General features: G+C 46.2%; 1 protein-coding gene across 1 annotated transcript in view; it reads left to right on the top strand.

Annotated features, from left to right (window-relative positions):
- Window positions 1-764: 764 nt before the first annotated feature.
- The window catches only part of LOC136961751 (retinoic acid receptor beta-like), a 33,075-nt gene continuing 14,426 nt past the window's right edge, over window positions 765-19,413 (top strand). Inside the window, exons 1-3 of the mRNA XM_067255165.1 lie at window positions 765-936; window positions 8,592-8,740; window positions 17,714-17,855. Coding sequence (XP_067111266.1) covers window positions 780-936; window positions 8,592-8,740; window positions 17,714-17,855 — 448 coding nt within the window. The 5' untranslated portion in view covers window positions 765-779. The remainder of the gene's footprint in view (window positions 937-8,591; window positions 8,741-17,713; window positions 17,856-19,413) is intronic.

Here is a 19,413-nt window from a genome sequence, read left to right as displayed (position 1 = left end):
ACTTCAATAAACTGCTGTCAACTGTAGGTAAAACGGGCAAGATCCCGCTTTGTGGGATAGGCTACATTAAAGATATTTCGAAATTGAGGAAAACTATGTTTTGCTGTAGGAAATGTGTTTCTTACTAAAGAAAAGGACGTTCTCAGAAGCGTTTCTCTTTTCTGCCGCTCCCGCTGCAGAAGTGCTGGTGGTTTTGAGGCTGTGTGAGAATCCTGGGACTTGGTGATGTCAGACTGGTTGGGTCATTTGAAGGTTAGCAGCCTCGGAAGGGTTCATAGAAAGTTCACTCGCATATATTAGGCAATTCAATCTTTCATTCTCTGTGACAAAACTAGTAGGAAATGAGCTGCGTGGAGGCAGGATAACCAATTCGTCATCGAAAGGGAGATGTGGTTTTAAACGCGATCTATGATATTTATAAAAGAATATTTCAATACCGCGGGCTCGAGCGAAGACTCTTGTTTGTAAACCCACGGTACGGCATGGACAACATTTCGCGATAAACGCGTTGGGATATTACTGAGGTGACTGACTAACACACCTATCATCGCAATAACTTGACAACGCAGTAAAATGGCAAATTACCATTTGGATCAATTTCAAGCTTTTAACAGGGGTGTCTGTCATTATTCATGATTCTACACAAGGAAGAATTGCCTACCAAGATATACGTGCCAAAAAGGGACAGACTTTGATGGAGTTCTGTGGACTTATGTTTGCAGTTCTTATTCATGCTAAAGGACAAAAAATATAATAGTATACAGTTGCGAAGCTCCATCATGTTTGACTGTATGGATGTTCTTGCCGTGAGTCCAGGACAAATGCTGGATTTCTACACTTCGGGTCCCTCTTCGTGTATGCTGCAGGAAAAGGCATTGAAAGCATGCTTCAGCGGACTGACTCAAAGAGATTGGCAGCATCGCCGGAGCGCTCAGTGTAGGTTCAGCCTTTACTTGTTCAATTGTTTTGAAAATGTAGCCTATAAGCTAAAGCGTTAATACCAGTGGTACAAAACTCCATTCGGAGTAGATATCGATAAATAACAGGTTACTATCCATGCCACAGGTGTTTCCCACACTTGTCTTAAACATTATCTCAACTATTATTCATCTAAATGTTTAGGCTGAATAAGTGTTTCTTAAAGTAGACTAGGATATTGCTTAATTTGCGATGTATAAAAATATTGCAATTTCTGACAAGCACACACAAGTTGAAGACTGGGGGCCCTTCCATCCTTTTTATTGCTCATTAAATCATGATCATGTGCTAGAAACGGTGTGACGGCAAGTTGCATGTCATGTCTGTCACACAGTGTAGTAGGCTAGTTAGTGTCACTCGTTTAGGTAAGCACCTGGCCTGCCAAGCATAATTATAATGTACACTGTACAGAGTCCAATTAAAAAAACTTGAAGGCTTGATCGGACCAACTGAAGCAGCTCACTTACAAGCAAACTAGATCATACTTTAAGAGTCCTTAACAGAGCCATATTTTATCCACCGGGTCATAAATTCTGGCCATGGAAGCAGCCTTAACTTGTTGATGTAGCCTATGTTCTTTATGTGATTCCATGTCCCACACCGGACTAAGGAATGCAAAGAGTAAACACAGGCAGGCGCTTTGACACCTTCACCCCAGCACGAGAGGTGACAGGGGGCGGCCAGTCACCTAGACCCCGGAGAAGTCCGCTAGGACGCTGATTTGGATAAATGTCCAGTCGACATTTCAACCGTTAGCTGGCTACAAATGTTCGACGTCAAATCAATCTCCGCATTTTGAACTAGCCTCATTAGACTGTCTCCTTTTTATGGGGAAGACTAATGGCTTCAATTCATATCCCCTCACAAGTTGCTAAACTGCAACTCATACCGTTTCATTTGGTTAATATGGAAATAGTTGGCTTATCTGTGTTCGTCTGAGCCTTCGATTATTGTGAAAGCGCGATCTCCAAGCACGTGAAGTGTTTGTTTAGCCCTATCCCCTCCTGTTCCGTGATTTATTTTGAAAATATAACGACGGAGTAAAGATAAGCTTAAGCGCTGTCTCACTGGCACTTCCCGGGACATGTTTGCTCGAGGGGCACACATTAGTCTTGAGGGTTTCTTATCAGTGAAGGTAAAGTGGAAAAGGTTGCTACTAGAAGTTCCTCAATCCATTTGCTCTTTACACAAGCAATTTGTTTGATCAAACTGTTTTTCTGGATCATTGTGTCAAAGCTTAGATTTTGTTAGGCCATTTATGTTTTTGTGATCATAAATGTAATGACAGAACTTGGTTTTAACCAATTAATAAAAAATAAATAATCAAATCGGTAACCCCACAGCAGGGGTGACAATGATTGGTATGATAAACGATATAATTATAGATGCTAAATATAATAACAATATAAAAATAGATCTAGTGATGAAAAGAATCACAAGGTTTGTTTTAGTTAAAGTTCATTATAGTTTCAAGTAGGATACAACAACAATGTCAAAACAATTGTTCATTGATTTGCTTTGGTTTCAGAAAAAATATGTAATAATCTTACAAATGGTGTCATTTCAGGCGTTAACATATTTATACAAGTACACTTTTGAGGTGACACAGTAATCCAAAGACTCGTGAGAATGGTGGTCTGAGTTCCTGCATATCTTTGCTGGGATCATATTAGAAAACACAGTTTCCCTGTTAACTCATTACAGCATGTGTGTTGCTTAAGCAACCATGAAATAATTAAATCATCTTCGGCATTAAAATAAATGATCACTGTAATTAAAAATGACACCTTTGATTTGCAATTCAGTGCAATTAGAAAATCACTGCCACAAGTCGAACGCAAATTAGGCTGATAAAAAGACTGAATTCATAAACCAGGCAGTGGATCAGAACAAGATAACGTTGATTGGAGTTTATCTCTGGATGCTGGTTCACACACATACACATTAGCCTTTTGTGCCATTGTGCTGGAAACCTTTCGCCCTCTCATGTTTGAAAAAAGCACAGTATGAATTAGACTTTGATTTGAAAAGCTTCCTGAGCAAGTTCATTGAAATGTTGCCTTATTAAATTATTTATTCAGGATAATGGAAAGCCCCTGGGAATTAATTAGCTACATTGTCAGTGAAAGCCTCTCCAACACACTTCTCCTTTTTAGTTGAGATGTTAATTTGGAATGATCAGGTCTACCATTGTACAAAATCGTAAGGTGTGTTTTTACTGAGAGAATAACCCTCTGTCCATTGTAACCTAATGATATAATTTGCTCTTGTCACCACCTCAAACATCATCCATGCAGGTTTGACAAAGCTGGGATGAAATCCTTTCTATGATGGGATGTTTTGTCACAAATATAATTGTTGTTATTGTTGTTTTTTCAAAGAGACATGGCACGTAAGACTCCTGTGTTTGTGTGTGTGTTTACTCAAGTGCGTAAAAAAGTGCAGTGTGTGGTCAGTATTGTGCCAGAGATAATTCCCTTTGATTATAATATGTATGCACACACTTGCTTAAAAAATGTGAGCTTAATATTGGCAGTTACACTGGCTGCCCATGAGACTGCAAGTCTTCTCACAGTCATTTCAGGTCCACTCTTTGTTACAAACAGATTGACAAGATTACAGCATAATATAGTGTTCAGTGTATGTTTGTGATATAGGCTAATTGGAGTGTCTCTGTCTTCAAGGCGTATGCGCCTCTGATAAGGACATGAAAGGCCATTGGCACAGCTTGCACACAAAGTTAATTTTGCGTGCCTGAAAAACGACAGCTTAGTGGGATAGGGGGGGGGGGGGGTGGTGGTGGTGGGTGGGGGTGTTAAAAGCTGTGTACAACTTTGAAACAAGAGGAAGCTGTCTGATGACAGGCCATGCTTCATCTGCATGATGTGGAGTTGTCTGGACTCCCACTCTTGTGTCAGGAATGTGCGGAGCGTTGGACCGGCTTCCCACAGCACCGGTGCAGTGCCACAGTACGACCACAACAGTCGTGTGAGTGGCGTTGTCTGGACATTCTCCTCGTGGCTTGAGTTGCGGCAAAACGGTGGTAAACCGTATGTCGAGGACTGAAAAAATCCTCCTTTTTTCATGATTCAGTTGATGGTGATGTTGTGTCTGATTTCTAGTGCTGATGAATAAGAAATATTTGAATGAATTTTCCAACCTTCAAACAATCCTTCTGCTGAAGTGTGTTATTGGTCCTCTGCAAGACACTCTCGTTTAGGCAGACTTTCCTTACACTGTTGGCTGACTCACCCAGTGTGGAGCTTAGGAAAGAGCAGACTTGACATGTTCTAACAACTTCAGAGCTTTCGTCAGGATCAAATTACCACTTAAAGTTCTGGCTTGGGAGCATAAAATCATAACACAGGCCGGCTTGTAAGGCAACAATTTCCAAGGATAAAAAAAAAAACCTAGCACATTTCCCTACTTCCCACAGGAACTCTCCATCCCCCTTCTTTCCCTCTCTTCTTCCCTCTTCCCTCTTCGCTCTCTCCTTCTTTTACGACTCATAGTTCCCCACTCTGTCTTTATTAGAGCTTTGAAGTAGGAGCGCACCTGTTGTGCTTGTGCTACATGGAGTTTGGAAGAGATGGGTGCCCTGCGACCCGCCCCCAGCGCAAGTTTGACCTCTCAGCAGAAGTTATATTGGGGTCACGGGGGTTGTAGAGTGGTCAAGGGAAGGGAGCAGTGCTGAGAGTGGTGCCATTCCTCTGAGGGACCCAGATTCATCCAGCTCTGGTACTCTGATTCAGGCTTTTGCCCCATGTCTTGATCAGTTGAAACATTTTACTTTGATGATATCTTTTGGTGATGTGGCCAGTTTTATGCACAACGTGTCCCCTGAAGCTGTTCAGAAGCCCCCCCCCCCCCCCCCCCCCACACACACACACACACTTCAACTCTCACCAACCCACCACCCTATAGATTTCACCAAGCCAGTTCCCTTCCTGAGAAGGGACTTTTTTAGGTGAAATCTTCGAAAACATTTTGTATGCTGGTTTGATGACTGTTTTTCATTGTCCTTTTTCTCTTTCTTTTTAAGTGTTTAAGGGGCTTATGTATATCCATCACAATCAAATGTGTAGAGTCTGCAAGTGCTGAGGAAAGCTGGTTCTAATTTGGTGTACTCTGGGTGAACTCTGACGTTTCCTCTGACTCGGGGCCTCGTGTATGTGAGCTATGTGCTCTCCGCTCCTGCAGAGAAGCCGGAGGAAGAGGGAGAAAAACACTTCCAGACTGGATAAACTGTCAGCTGAGTCCAGGAGGGGGACTGGATCCAATGATCCCAACGTTTCAGTGCAATAAACCCCTAATCCTCCAGTACTATGCCCACTGTTCCACACCCATATCACCACAGCCGCCCCTCAGACCAGACCAAATACACAAATAGCCTGGGGAATAGCAGAACATTTCTCTCTGCCCTCCTCTCTTTCTCTCCTCTTTCCTCCCTCTCTCCCTCTCACGCTCTTTCACTAACTCACACTTCACATGCACTCTATCCCTTCCTCTCCTGGTCTCTTACCTGCCTCCATGCTTGTCTTTGTCAGTTTTGGGGGTTTCTAAGCAGATTGTGGAATTCAGCGACAACTGCTCTTCTGTGATTAGTTGCTTAAAGCCGCTTTGACCTAATTCGGTGCCATTGCGATATCATTGTGTTCAATTGCGTGCGCTGTGTGGAACAGAGAACAGACCCTGCCTCAGGTCCCTTGCCATCTGTGTGTCCCGCAGACCATAAGGGATAAGGAGGACTGTGATCTTTTGCCATGTCACTGGCCATAAGTCAGAGTGGAAAAGGTGCGGTGGACAGGAGGTGCTTCCCCGCAGGACAGGGGCTGAACGGACCCCTACAGAGCCTGGCTGGGTTGCTTCTCCTTGCACAAGCATACACACACACACGTGCACACACACGCAGACATCACACACACACACGTCCGAGTTTTCATACCCCCTCAGTTATGCTGGACTTGACAAATCAGGAGTTTTGTTTTCACTCCCCACTTCCCCTCCCTGTAAATTCAGAAAACATGCTTCCAACAAGGTGTGTATGTTTTCCTGTTTGACCCCCCCTGGCAGGTTCAACTGGGGGCTAAGAGTTCAGGAGGAGAAACCATCAGACATTTTTCTCTGTCTCTTCTAACCCGCGTTGAGCCCTGCGCCTGTCTGTGGCTGGCCTTCATTCTTCTAGTGGTGCTGTGTGTGTGTATGTTAACATGCAGGGAAGTTGACTCCGTCACGTCCAGGTTTAATCGAAAAATGGAAAAAAGGTCCCCTGCGCCCAACAGGCTATACAGCACAGCCTCTCTCACTCACTCTCTCTCTCTCTCTCTCTCTCTCTCTCTCTCTCTCTCTCTCTCTCTCTCTCTCTCTCTCTCTGTCTCTCTCTCTCTCTGTCTGTCTCTCTCTCTCTCTCTCTCTCTCTCTCTCTCTCTCTCTCTCTCTCTGTGTCTCTCTCTGTCTGTCTCTCTCTCTCTCTGTCTCACTCTCTCTCTCTCTCTCTCTCTCTCTCTCTCTCTCTCTCTCTGTCTCTCTGTCTCTCTCACTCACACACACACTCAAAGTGGCGAGGGATGCATCGTCTGTGGCCCATCTGTCTGCAGGTGTCCACAGCGCCTCTTAGAAGCAGCCATGAGTTTCAAATAGGCAGCGGCCAAACGAACTGTACGCCTGCATGGTGAAATAGGCTGAAGGCAATACCCCTCTCGCCTCTGTGTAGCTATCCAGCCGTCACAAACGCTCCGAGGGTAGATCAGTTACATGAAGGTTTTTTTTTACCAGGCAGGTACAGGAGTATAGTGCTCCATGCCACCTGGGAAGTGTAATATACATTTGTGTTGTGGCTCAGTGGTTACGCCAGGAACCCTGTTACGTGAACACGGAACATCTTGTTTTACACACTACAGATGATTCCCATGCGTGGGTTTATAAAACTGGATGAAACCCCCTGTGGAGGGACAGTCTCTTCATATGATTCCAACGGGCTCCAAGCTCACTCTGCTCCCTGCTAGGCACATCAGAGGGAAACCATTTTTTTGGGGGCAATGATATGAACAGCTAACTGACCAGATATAAATGTCTGTTTCATTCAATTAAATCCGGTTCAAGTCAAGTCACTGGAAGTGTCTTTTCATTCTTTTTGCTTTAGAAATCATTAATTTTACCTTCAAATGACTGACTGGACAAGAATGCTTTTTATAATGGTTTGGTTTCATTTTAATGAACAAGCTATCCTGACCTTCGTCCAACAACAAAAACACTCAAACAAAGAGACATACACACTAACACTTCAATCTTCCCTCTCATCCATATGGCTCTCCACTGCATAACACAACATGTTTGTGGTCAAACCTTAATGTTTGGTTGAATCAACAGCCTTTGAGGTTCAATCTAGTAGCAGATGAGATGTAACCACCGGGGGAAGGGAAGGGGTTGCATGGAGTTGGCCTCTAATGATGTGTAACTAAGTTTGCTTTGATGAAGTACGGAAGAATGTAATCCAATGAGTCAACCTGCTGGAAGGACTGTGTGCAGATCGATGGAGGGGGGACAGGGATAGGACAGCACTCTAGGAAATTGAAAAGAGAACCCACAGTACCTTGTTTGACCCAGCCTTCCACTGTGGATTAAAGTGCACCCTAATAGGGCCACAGGTGGGCTTCCCAGAAATTCATTACAGTTTTTCTCGATTGGTTACACACATTTTCTGAATGCATACCTCATACTCTCAGAACTCTACACACAAATTTACACATAAATTTACATACTTACCTTTAACAGTCGTAGAATTGACTAAACAATAACGTTTTTAACCTAATTTTAAATGTCGAAACAGTATCAGACTCCTTAATTGAGACGGGTAATTTGTTCCAGAGAAGAGGTGCTCTATATGAGAACGCCCTACCTCCAGCTGTTTTTTTCTTAACTTTGGGAACCACCAGATAGCCGGCATCTTGAGATCTAAGTGTCCTTGCGGGGCAATAGGGTGCAAGGAGACCGGAGAGGTACAGTGGTGCCAATCCATGCAGAGATTTGTATGTTAGTAGTAGAACTTTGAAGTCAGCTCTGGCTTGGATAGGGAGCCAGTGTAGAGAGATAAGAGTAGATGTTATGTGATCAAACTTTCTTGATCTGGTCAATAGTCTAGCAGCAGCATTTTGCACCCGCTGTAAATTTTTTAGGTGGGTAATTGGGAGGCCAGAGAACAACACATTGCAATAGTCCAATCGGGACGTAACAAATGCATGTATTAGTTTTTCGGCATCATCCTTTGAGAGAAATTTTCGTATTTTGGCAATATTACGTAGATGGAAAAATGCAGTTCTGGTAATTTGCTTAATATGGTACTCAAACGAAAGGTCTGGGTCCATTGTGACTCCTAAATTTTTTACTAGCTGGCTTTGAGAGACTTTGACGCCATCTAGGTCTAAGGTCAGATTGGGAAAATTATTTCATGGTCATTGGTCCCATGGCCGCGCATGTACGCAAACCGGAAAAAATATATAGATTCTCAAAACCACAATTTGCCCATGGTCTATTGTCTCGGCAGCATGTCCTGACCTCTCCACTGTCCTCCGAACCTCGCTCACATCTCTCCTGCCTGCCTGTTTCCTCTGCAGCCATCGAGACCCAGAGCACCAGCTCTGAGGAGCTTGTCCCCAGCCCGCCATCTCCGCTGCCCCCACCACGAGTCTACAAGCCCTGCTTCGTGTGCCAGGACAAGTCCTCTGGGTACCACTATGGCGTCAGCGCCTGTGAGGGATGCAAGGTAAGCTTCCGGCTGGCCAACTGAACCAGCCTTTCTCTCAGCGCTTACATTTAGTCATTTAGCAGACACTCTTATCCAGAGCGACTTACAGTAAGTAAAGGGACATTCCCCCGAGGCAAGTTGGGTGAAGTGCCTTGCCCAAGGACAAACTGTGAGTGTCACAGTCAGGAATCGAACCAGCAACCTTCGGATTACTAGCCCAATTCCCTAACCGCTCAGCCACCTGACTCCCTTGGTGCTTGTTAGGAGGCCCCTTCAAAGACAGTCAGGTATCCATAATTACAGACACTGTATGATTAACAAGGAATCACTGAGATAATTCGAAATCATATCATCCACCGTATTATTTTATAGTGGCTAGTAAGATTTAAGGTGAAAACAAGAAAACAACAGATTCAAAAAGGAAGTATGTCCTAAGCATTTTAAATGTGTTGTTTCCCTGAATTCATGGCTTGATGGAGACGAAAGAAAACAAAGACAGAAATAACTTCTCTTATGAAGCACAGTATACAAATGTCCATCTCCTGTTGGACCGCTGTTTTGAGTAGTGGTCAAAACAGAGCACTTGAGGTGCTTGTGATGAACTCATTTATGTCGGTCACCCATTTAGAATCAATGCTTTCAAAGCTGATTCTGAGTAAACGGCAGCAGGCCATTAGGAAACTCGAAAATACAGTCTTTGTCAAAGACTGTATGCTGCGGGTACTATGGAAAGTGCACACAGAGACCAATGTTGTACTCTGCTCAGTATGGATGTAATAGTGTTCTGTAGTGCTCTCATTCACCTTTCCTTGTCTCTCTTTATCTCTGTGTCCCTCTCTCTCCATGTGTAATTGAAGAGAAGGAATTCCAGAAATCCTTTGGAGTTTTTAGTGAAGGTGGTGATCAGCTCACTCACAGGGGCTCGGGTCAAACTGAGTTCTCCCTGGACAACCAAGGTGGCCATGAATCCAATGATTTAAGCCTTGGCTTATGCCTGCCGTAACCCCTGACCTTTATCCCACAGCCAAACTCATAATAAGAACGACTTATAATATGAATACGTACACTGGAGGGGATTTTCAAGGCAAACCAACTGCAATTAAAACAGAAAACATTGAAACATCGCTTGTAAACACCTACTTTCACACACACATTCGCACACACACAGACACACTTTCCTAATGATCGTTCTCGTCCTATATCATAACGTCCGAACATTAAACCAACTCGTTTTACCCCCTCTTCCCTTCATGGCACATGCAGGGTCTACACAGACTTAAACGGCTCCCTGAGTGCTTGTAAGAACAGGGGGAACATGAGATGGTTTAATGGCACATATACCCCTTCTGTGGGAGGCACAGATGTAAAAATAGCCAAACTCATGGTAGAATAGCTTTTGATTTCTGTGACATCTTGACTAGGAAGGATTAGGCGACGGATTATAGCTTTGACTGTGTCGTGTTTCAGTCTCCATGGCAAAGGCATTGTAGTCCTGGGTGTAAGGGGCCGGGCCCTGCTATTGGACAGGCTCAACAGAGCATGCTCCCACAGCTGTAGGGTTTTACACACTCTCCTGAGTTTCACTGGAGAGCTCTGTGAATGATCGAATTACACTTGCAAACAAATAAAGCTTAAGTTAATGTGAATGTGTGTGTGTGTGTACGTGTGTGCGTGTGTGTATGTTTGAGCTTTTAGAGATGTTTTACCCTTGCTCCCAGGTCCCCTTCATTTCCATGATCTGACAGAAGAACACACTCTGTTTGATATGTGTGGAGGGCATGTGATTTGACTTGGTAAAACGGAGAGCAGACATATGGGTCTCCAGAAGCGCATGCATATGCAAAGACAGCCTGCTACCTCCTCGTTCTCAGTCAGGGAGGCTGCAAAGTCAAGATGGCTCTTTTTCAAGGGGCCCTCCAGTGTTCCTGTCCGCCAATGTCACACAGTGCGGGTGTCACCCTCCTTTATGTCCTAAAGTAAAAGTTAGTTTTACGCTACTGCCTCAGGGTAGTGGAAATATGCCTTGAATCTGGTTTCAATACCATACAATCCTGAAACAACTATCAAATGGGAAACACTGTGAAACTAACTTGATGATGCTGGGCAAGGAAAGATTGAGTGACAGTTAGTTAGAGAGGCAGGAGAGATAGGGAATCAACGCTTGAATGTTGCTTCTTTTCATACTTTTCAACAAGTGGAGGATTAGACCATTGTAGGTTTCAGAAGCTTAACTACAATGGAAGCCTATTATTACAGGTACATTTAAAAACTAGTAGGCCATAAATTATTTGAAATGAAATAGCTTGTCGCAGACGTGTAGCTGTTCTTTGGCTAAGGGAGTCAGGTGGCTGAGCGGTTAGAGAATCAGACTAGTAATCAGAAGGTCGCTGGTTCGATTCCCGGCCGTGTCAAATGACGTTGTGTCCTTGGGCAAGGCATTTCACCCTACTTGCCTCGGGGCAATGTCCCTGTACTTACTGTAAGTCGCTCTGGATAAGAGCGTCTGCTAAATGACTAAATGTAAATGTACCTATGGTCTGGTGGATGTACTTATCTATCTCTCTTCAGCTGTCAGAAGCAGAGTGGAGCTTTGTGGTGGGCTGGCTGGATGAAAGTCTAAGTGTTCAGGACACAGTATAGTCTTCAAGGCTGTCTCACCTTCATCACGCTCCTGTGTGTTCCAAGTGAGACTGCTTATGAGGGAACTTGGTTTGGCTGGTACAGTGTGCTCTTCAACATGTCTCCGTCGCTGCGGGCCGACTGTATCAGCCTGGGAACAGCTGGAGCTGAGGGGATTCACAGCAGTGTGAAGAAGGCACAACTGCCTGGTGTGAAACATGTGAAACGTGTGAAATGGTAAGGGGTTGTTTGAAAGGCCTGTCAAATCATGCATCATGTCTAGCCAACTAAGAGGTATGAATGGTTTTGAAAATGTTTCAAAAACCGACAAGGATGAAGTATTTTATTACCTTGTCCTTGCTGACAGTTTTTTGGCAAAAACGCATGGCCCTTCCCTCCCCTCTTTCTTTAGTACTGTGGCGTGGGTATAAAGGGATTTGTTTGACTGAACCAGGTTGACAAGCAGGTGGGAGGAAGGACACATCTTCTTTGAATCCATTTTAAGAAAATTAATATACGGATTTTGTGCTGCCTTCTACACACTTCCGCTATATCTACATCCATACGCCCCCCCCCCACACACACACACACACACACACATACACACACACACAGATGTGGCTCACCCAGAGCCGTTAAGCGTGCCCCAGTCTCCCAGGACCTTCTCTCCACACTCTCTCTGTTATTGTGTTTTTTCAAATACCTTACTTCCTGCTGTCTGATAGAGTTGTGGAATGAATGATTAAAAGCTTAGTTCTGATGACAGTTTGGAGCGGAAAGAGGAATAGGGAGAGAGAGAGAAAGAGGAAAAAGAGGGGAAAGCAAGAAGATAGGCCAGGAGAGAGGGAAATAGAGAACAGGGAGTGAGAGAGAAAGAGAGGAAAGAGAGAGAGAGAAAGAGAGAAAGAGAGAGAGAGAGAGAGAGAGAGAGAGAGAGAGAGAGAGAGAGAGAGAGAGAGAGAGAGAAGGGAGGTGTTTAGGATATGTTAGGGCCTCTCTGCGGCTCTGTTCTGCCTGTCATAATAACGTAGACCCCTCCCTCAGTGCAGGACGGAAGCTGCTAACACACAGTCCATAATGTGATTTGTCAACGTTCTACAACATGAAAGCGCCTGAGTTCTAATAGAGGGAGAAATCAAATGGAGAAGGTCAAGTACGCGCCCCACATAGACGGGTGTGATGGAAAGTGGATCTGATTATCCTAACTGGTCCTGCCTCCCTCTCCTTTGATGGCATTTTCTGCTCAACTGGTGAAATTGTTTTGTGTCCCTTCTCTTCATGGCCGTATTTGTATTCTTTTAGATGTTTTTCAGACTGTCTGAAGCGCGGTTGCCTGGGTATGCGAGTGTCTGAATCTCTGTGTGTGCAAACCGGTACATGGGTTAGAGAAATACTTGTATTAGTGTGCGTTTGGTTCTTTTTTCTGAGGTGGGAAAAGTGTGATTTGATCCACAGTGAGGTGTGAACTGTTTGCTTTTGTACTGAGAGGAGTTTGCCGTAGACTGGGTCCTGTTGTATGTGTGGAGAGAATGACTCTCAGACAGTCAAACAAGACTCTTTATCATGACACCCACTAGGCAAACAAATGTAAACAGTTGAGAGCGTGTTGAACTGGAACAAGTGAAATGGGTGTGAAAAATCTGTACCTTTTTAACACCAAAGAGGTCCTACACGGTGCAGTTAATTACTTTTACAGACGTTTACCACATAAGTGTGTTATCAAATCACAATTTTAACCTTATGAACTGTGAGTAATATTACAGGTATGTCCGATTAGTTATTTAAATAATTTCTGCTGTTGTCATCACAGTCACGCAAAGATAGTTTCAGCGTTACGCAGCGTAAACGATACTCGTGCAGGCATTTCATGTTCAGGAGCCGATCGCTGCCCAACACAGGGTCAGTGAACACGGGTGAAACCGCTGAGACCGACGCCAACAGCAGTGTTCTTCCCCGGTTAGTAGGCCGGTGTGAAAAGGGGTTCTAGAGGTGAAGACGTACACTCATATAAAGGATAATGTGTGCTTGGAGTGTGTCTGAATGTAGTACAGTAGTTGCAAACTGTCAGCTGTTATTGTCAGTGTTTGGCCTAGTTAATGTGTGAGGTGGGTCAGCCCATCGATCCGAGACTACCTTTCTGAGAGCGAGCTGTCAAAGCTGGCTGTTGAGAGACAACCCCCCCCCCCCCCTCGACCCCACCCTTTCCCCCAACCCCCCACCCGCAGGTCCCTGCGTGGCTGAGGTGAAAACTCGGAGCTCAACGGAGACAGACCGTCTGAAGAAGACTGGAGCTACAGTGGAGCGTTTGTGGGTCGGAGGGAGATCCGAAACCCATCGGGGGGGGGGGGCCCTCTTCATTCTCTCCACCATCCTGTCTTTCTTCTTTCTCTTTCAGTCTCTTTCCCTCGCTCTCGCTCGCTCTCTCTGTCTCTGATTCCATTCAGGACAGGCGAGGTGAGTCACCCGCTCCTTTGAAAAGCCCCTGACGGACTCTCGCTGTCCCTCGCCCTCTCCCTTTTCGTCCTTCCCACCGTATCCCTCATCCCTCCTTCTCTCTCGCTTCGCTTAGCCGGCCCATCTGTGGTCTTCAGGCTCTCCGATGTGCAGATAAGAACTGGTCGGGTTGCGGTGCTGTTTGTTTCCGGATTGGAGAGTCGAGAAAGAGAGAGAAAAATGTGGAGAAAGGAGGCGGGGGGTAGGGGGGGGCTGGCTGGATGGATGGCTCTTCTCATCCCTCTTGTTCACTGTTGTGCAGGGCCCATTTGACTGCAGCTCTCCAGGGCCTGTACCTCTTATGTGTGTGTGTTATCTGTTGGGGTTTCACGTTCACCACGGCAACAAAGCCGGTCTTTGTGTGGGATGGGCTCCTTTTTTGCTCTCTTATTTACTCTGTCTTTTCAATGGTACCCAGCCTCGGTCGTCACCTCTCCCATGTTCAACAGAGGAACACACAGCTCACACAAAAGGTGAACCGCAACCCTCTTCCCCTCCGCTCCCGTAACCCAACCTCCATCCTTCCCTCACTCTTTCCCTCTCGTACCGTTGCCCATGCCCCCCACCCTCTTTGATTGGTGTGTTTCACCTCTCCAGTGAACTGCAGGTGTAAGTAATAGCCTGGCTAAATTGCACCCCAGCCCAACCCCCTTCTCTTGCTCGTTTTTCTAGACCCCCCCCCACCTCCCCCCTCCCTCCCCCGGCTGGAGGGTCTCCAGTGTCCTCTCCACTTTCCACCACGGCGATAAGATGTCCGCGCGATTAAGAGCGAAAGCTAATCCGCTGCTCTGCCCCTCTGCCCGTACTGAATGCTCAGGCAACACAAAACGCCACAGTTGGCTGGGGGTGGGGGGCAGGGGATAGATGGAGGGGAGGGGGGCGGTGGAGCGTTGAGGGGGCGAGGACGAGGGGAGGGGAAGGTGGTTGGGTTGTGGCTGAATAATTGATGGGGAGCGGCACTTTCGTTTTTTAATCTGTAAACGAGAAGGCCTGAGATGCCCCGGTCGGCGCGGTGACACCCTATCCCTCCCCCATTAAGATAACAAGATGGTGGATAACGATCCCTGATAAGATGCAGTTTATCAGGCGTGGGGGGTGGGGATGGGTGGTGGTGGGGGGGGGGGGGGGTACGGGGAAGTGTCCGGGGGAAGTGACCCTGTCTGTCTCCCAGGTGGATCAGCCCATGTCCCAGGACACCAGGAGGCCTCGTAGGGCTGTGGGGGGTGGAGGCAGGTGGTGGAGGGTTGATGTCGATGGGGGGGGGGCAAGGGGGGACAAGGGGATTGAGATAGTAGGGTGTCAGGTGATCTTGCCCTGAACATTACATCTTGCCAGGGCCTTATGTGGCACACAGTTTCAGAGACAGATGAGATCTGTCCAGGTCGTGGCAGCGCTAGCCTTGGTAGGAGACAACCATGTGTGTCCCCACAGCCAACTGAGGATTCTATCCTCCATTTAACCCAACAGGCCCCAATCGCCAACGCTCAAGTACACACAGAGCTCCACTCAAGGGGGTCCTTTGATACTGTGTTCCAAGCTGGAAATTAGAAAACAAGCAGCTCACAAGCGGGAGAATATCACAGGAGGTCTGCAGTCTAGAGTATGGGGGAAGGAATAAAGAGAGGGAGAGAAGATGGTGAGAGCAGAGGAATGGAGATAGAGGAGGAGGAGGGGTGGCGAGAGAGAGAGAGAGAGAGAGAGAGAGCAGATGTGATAAAGGATCTGTGGCTCTATGTCATCACAGACAGTGATAGCTTTTCCTTAGAGGCCCCACATAGATGAAGGGTCTTAGAGTGGACTGCTGCTAAGAAATAGTTTCAGAAAGACTCAATCCTCTTTCGCTGTCTCTTTCTCACACTCTCTCCCTCTCTCTCTCTCTCTCTCTCTCTCTCTCATTTTATCACTCTCACTCTCTGTCTGTCTCTAATTCTCTCTCTTGTACTTTCCGTCTCTCTCTCCTTCTGTCTATCTGCTTCTTTATTGACAAGCAGTCTTTTGTGTCCCCACATACTTAATAAAAAATGGAACCTGGATGTATTTGATGCACATAATCACACGCTGCTTCTGGGCCAGCTGGTCTGAAATGAACAGGGTTAAACTACCACAGTGTCCTTGGATCCCTCATCCAACCTGAACACATCTCACGCACACACACACACACACACTCAACACACACACACACACTCAACACACACACAGCTCCAAGGGCGTCCGCCCTGTCCTCCAGATATTGGGCGTCTCTCCTGATTGGTCATCCAGGTTTGAGCAGGATAACGGCCTGCCTAGCCTTGGCTGCTGCAGCCATGCACCACGGCACCATGCACGGCAGCATGCAGAGATGCCCGGCAACGGCCGTCAATCACTGCTAAGAGGGGATGTATAAGAATTCGCTCAGCTTACATCAGCCAGGATAAAGGCCTCTATTAAGAATATGAGTGATGCCCAGCTGGGGGAGGTGACCTCGGAACGGTCACATGCTGTCAGGGCTGCGACGGGATTGGCTGGTGGATGTGTTGTCCGTGGCGCCGAGGGGGCGGTTCTGCGTTTGACGGATGCAAGAGGCAGGGCCCAGATGGGCTCCAGAGTCGGCCGTTTCAGCCCTGTGATCTAATCTGTTACCCATCATGCACTCTGCTCCTCTAATGAAAACGCAAGGTCCCATCAGTCACAGACGCATATGGGAAATGGAAATGTAAGCCCTCCCCCCCTTCACACACACACACACACACACAATAACCCTCTCCACAGATCTCCTCGGGCAGAGAGATGGACGTCTGTAAATATGTGCAAAGGGCCTGAATGATGGATGATCATAGCTCAGTACCCCAGAGCAAAATCTAATGAATCACAACTGAAACATCTTAAAAGAAGCTGCCTCTTTCTTTGCTAACCTAGCATCTTTCGTCCTTCTCAGTGTTGCTGAAACTTCACAGACAACCCCTGTTCAGTTTTTTTGTACTCCAAATCTGATCTGAAAAGCGTGCAGCATGCTGTGAATTCTGTATAATTCTTCTTCCGTACAGTCATAAATTATTGTACCGTGGAAAGTCACTTCATAATAGTAAATGAGATTACGGGCTGGTCTTGCCATCATTCTGAACATTCTATAAAAGATATTTACTCACTGTGTGTCTCTTGAGGGAAGTAGAATAAATGTGTAGTCATCATGTGTTTCACAATGGTTGAACCAACCACTACTCCTGAGTGATGAATGTTGAAATAATACAAAAGGTGCCTGTGGTAAAAGTTGGAAGTAGAAGAAAAAATATATATATAATACAAATTGAGAAAAGGAGTTATGGCTTTGGACGGCTTTGGTCCTCTAGTTCTGTGCGAGGGAGTTGTAAGAGGCTGAAAGTCACCTTGAGAGTACAGAGCCCTTATTCCCCACACTCACCAGAACCAAAGCACAGAAACTCATACTCCCATACTGCACCACTCTCTCTAGGTCCTGATCCACTTAGGTGTCCCTGTGTTCTGTGTTCCAGTCCATTCTCATGAGGACCCTGCATCGTAGCCTAACCCACCTTCCTTTGACGTTGTTCCTCCATGGAGAGCTGCTAGAACCCTCGCATACCCCCCCCCCCCCCCCCCCCGTCACCCAGGACACAAGGCAGAATACATCTAGCATAACACCTTCACATGCTGATAGAGGACGATTGAGTCTGACAAGCTTACTAGGACGGCATACACTAAATGAGCTTTTGAAGTGGTGTAGCTGCAGAAGATTCAGGCAAAGAGATCAGGACGTTGACGACCTAGGAAGAAAAAAAACGAAAATGATAACTCTTTCTCTCTCTTCCTGTTCAGCCTTTCCCCTTCCACCCCTCCCCGATGTCACTCTCCCTAACTCTCCCCTTTTCTCTCTCGTCCTCAAAGGGTTTTTTCCGCAGAAGCATCCAGAAGAACATGGTGTACACGTGTCACAGGGACAAGAACTGCATCATCAACAAGGTGACGAGGAACCGCTGTCAGTACTGCCGCCTGCAGAAGTGCTTCGCAGTGGGAATGTCCAAAGAGTGTGAGTCTCAATCCCTAATCCCACGCTAATCCCAGCCACACCGCTTCCTAGGCCCCCCGCTTTCCCAGTCACATGGGGCCTGTCTCCAGTGTGGCCAATCCACGCAGTTTGGGCTGTGGATTAAGTCATTTGCTTTTAATGATATGGCATGTACTTGGTGTGTCAACTGACTGTGTGTGTGTGTGTGTGTGTGTGTGTGTGTGTGTGTGTGTGTGTGTGGTTGTTTTTTATGCTCTACAGTCTCCATGTGGGATGACAGAATATTGCTCTTGCGACGCTGGCCCTCATCAGTTTCTCTGTGCTGGCCCTCAGAGACAAAGCCCATATAGACCCAACACAGTGTATATGATTATCCTCAGAGTAAACTCAGAACCGTTAATGAAGACCCTTTCTAGAGCTGACCTGGAGAGGAAAGGCTCCCAAGATGGGCCCTTAGGTTTCTTGAAATCTAATTAAAATGTGTCAAATGAGTTGAATACGTTTTAATTATATTTCTATTCTTTCTATTTTTTACACAAATGTACTGATTTTGTATATTAACATACTTCATGACAATGTAAGAACTTGTTTGTACTTATACTTTGCAAGTATACTTTAAGTATAATATTTGTTTTGCTTAGGGCAGCATTTTGAAAAATCTAATACAGTATCTTGCCATCATAGAACACAGTGGCCTCTTGTGTACAAACTGCAAGGGCTGTCCTCGAAACACAGCATTATGAGAATAGAATGTTCCATTTCTCTCCAGAGCAGGAGTCACTTGCTAATGTCAAAAATGCTCATGTTGCTCCATTCCATTGTTAGCCACAGGAACAGTTTGCATTTCACAGGTTATTGGCGCCTTTTGATTGCATCAGCAGTTATCGCCCAGGTCCACTTCACACTCCATTAGGCCCGAGGCCAGAAACCATTTATTTCCTTTTGTTGCTGTTCTTTTTCTTCTCCTCTCCCCCACTGGTAAAAGCAGAACATAGGAGGTGATGTCTTAATACCCCTCGACCCCCTCCCGACCCCCACTGGGCTGTGAGCTAGAGAGCCTCCCGTCACGGGTGGGGGGTCATTATGTTGTGTCCCTAACTTCTCCAACCTTCTGTAAGAAGAGGGAATGGAATGCTCTGGAGGGCTGCTGATGGGTTGTCATGTGCAGATATCTGCAGATAACTACTCCTGAAAACAAAGGAACGAACTGTGTGTTAGGTGTGTGTGTGTCTTAGGTGTGTGTGTGTTAGGTGTGTGTGTGTGTGTGTGTCCAGCTGCTCCATTATCTATTCCTATCATCTCTCTTATATGCGGCCATGAGGCCCTGAGCCTCATGAGATCTGATATGATCCAGAATGTATCTGCTGAAACTGTGAAGGAGGGTGGCTGTCTGTATGTGTCTGTGTGTGTGTGTGAGGAGGGGACTGTAAAGGCAAGACAAAGCTCCAGGCATCTGGCCTGACTCATCTGTGTGTCAGCTTCTGCTGTGCTCTGTGGACTGGCGCCAGCCCAGTGTGGGATGCCAGAGGGGGACAAGAGAGCTGTCATCACAGGCAGGACCCTGCTCTGCTGTACGCTG

Source organism: Osmerus mordax, chromosome 18, assembly GCF_038355195.1.
Source record: "Osmerus mordax isolate fOsmMor3 chromosome 18, fOsmMor3.pri, whole genome shotgun sequence".
In the NCBI taxonomy this organism is placed as follows: Eukaryota; Metazoa; Chordata; class Actinopteri; order Osmeriformes; family Osmeridae; genus Osmerus; species Osmerus mordax.
The sequence above is the reverse complement of the archived record's forward strand: the minus strand, read 5'-3'. Positions and strand labels throughout refer to the sequence as shown.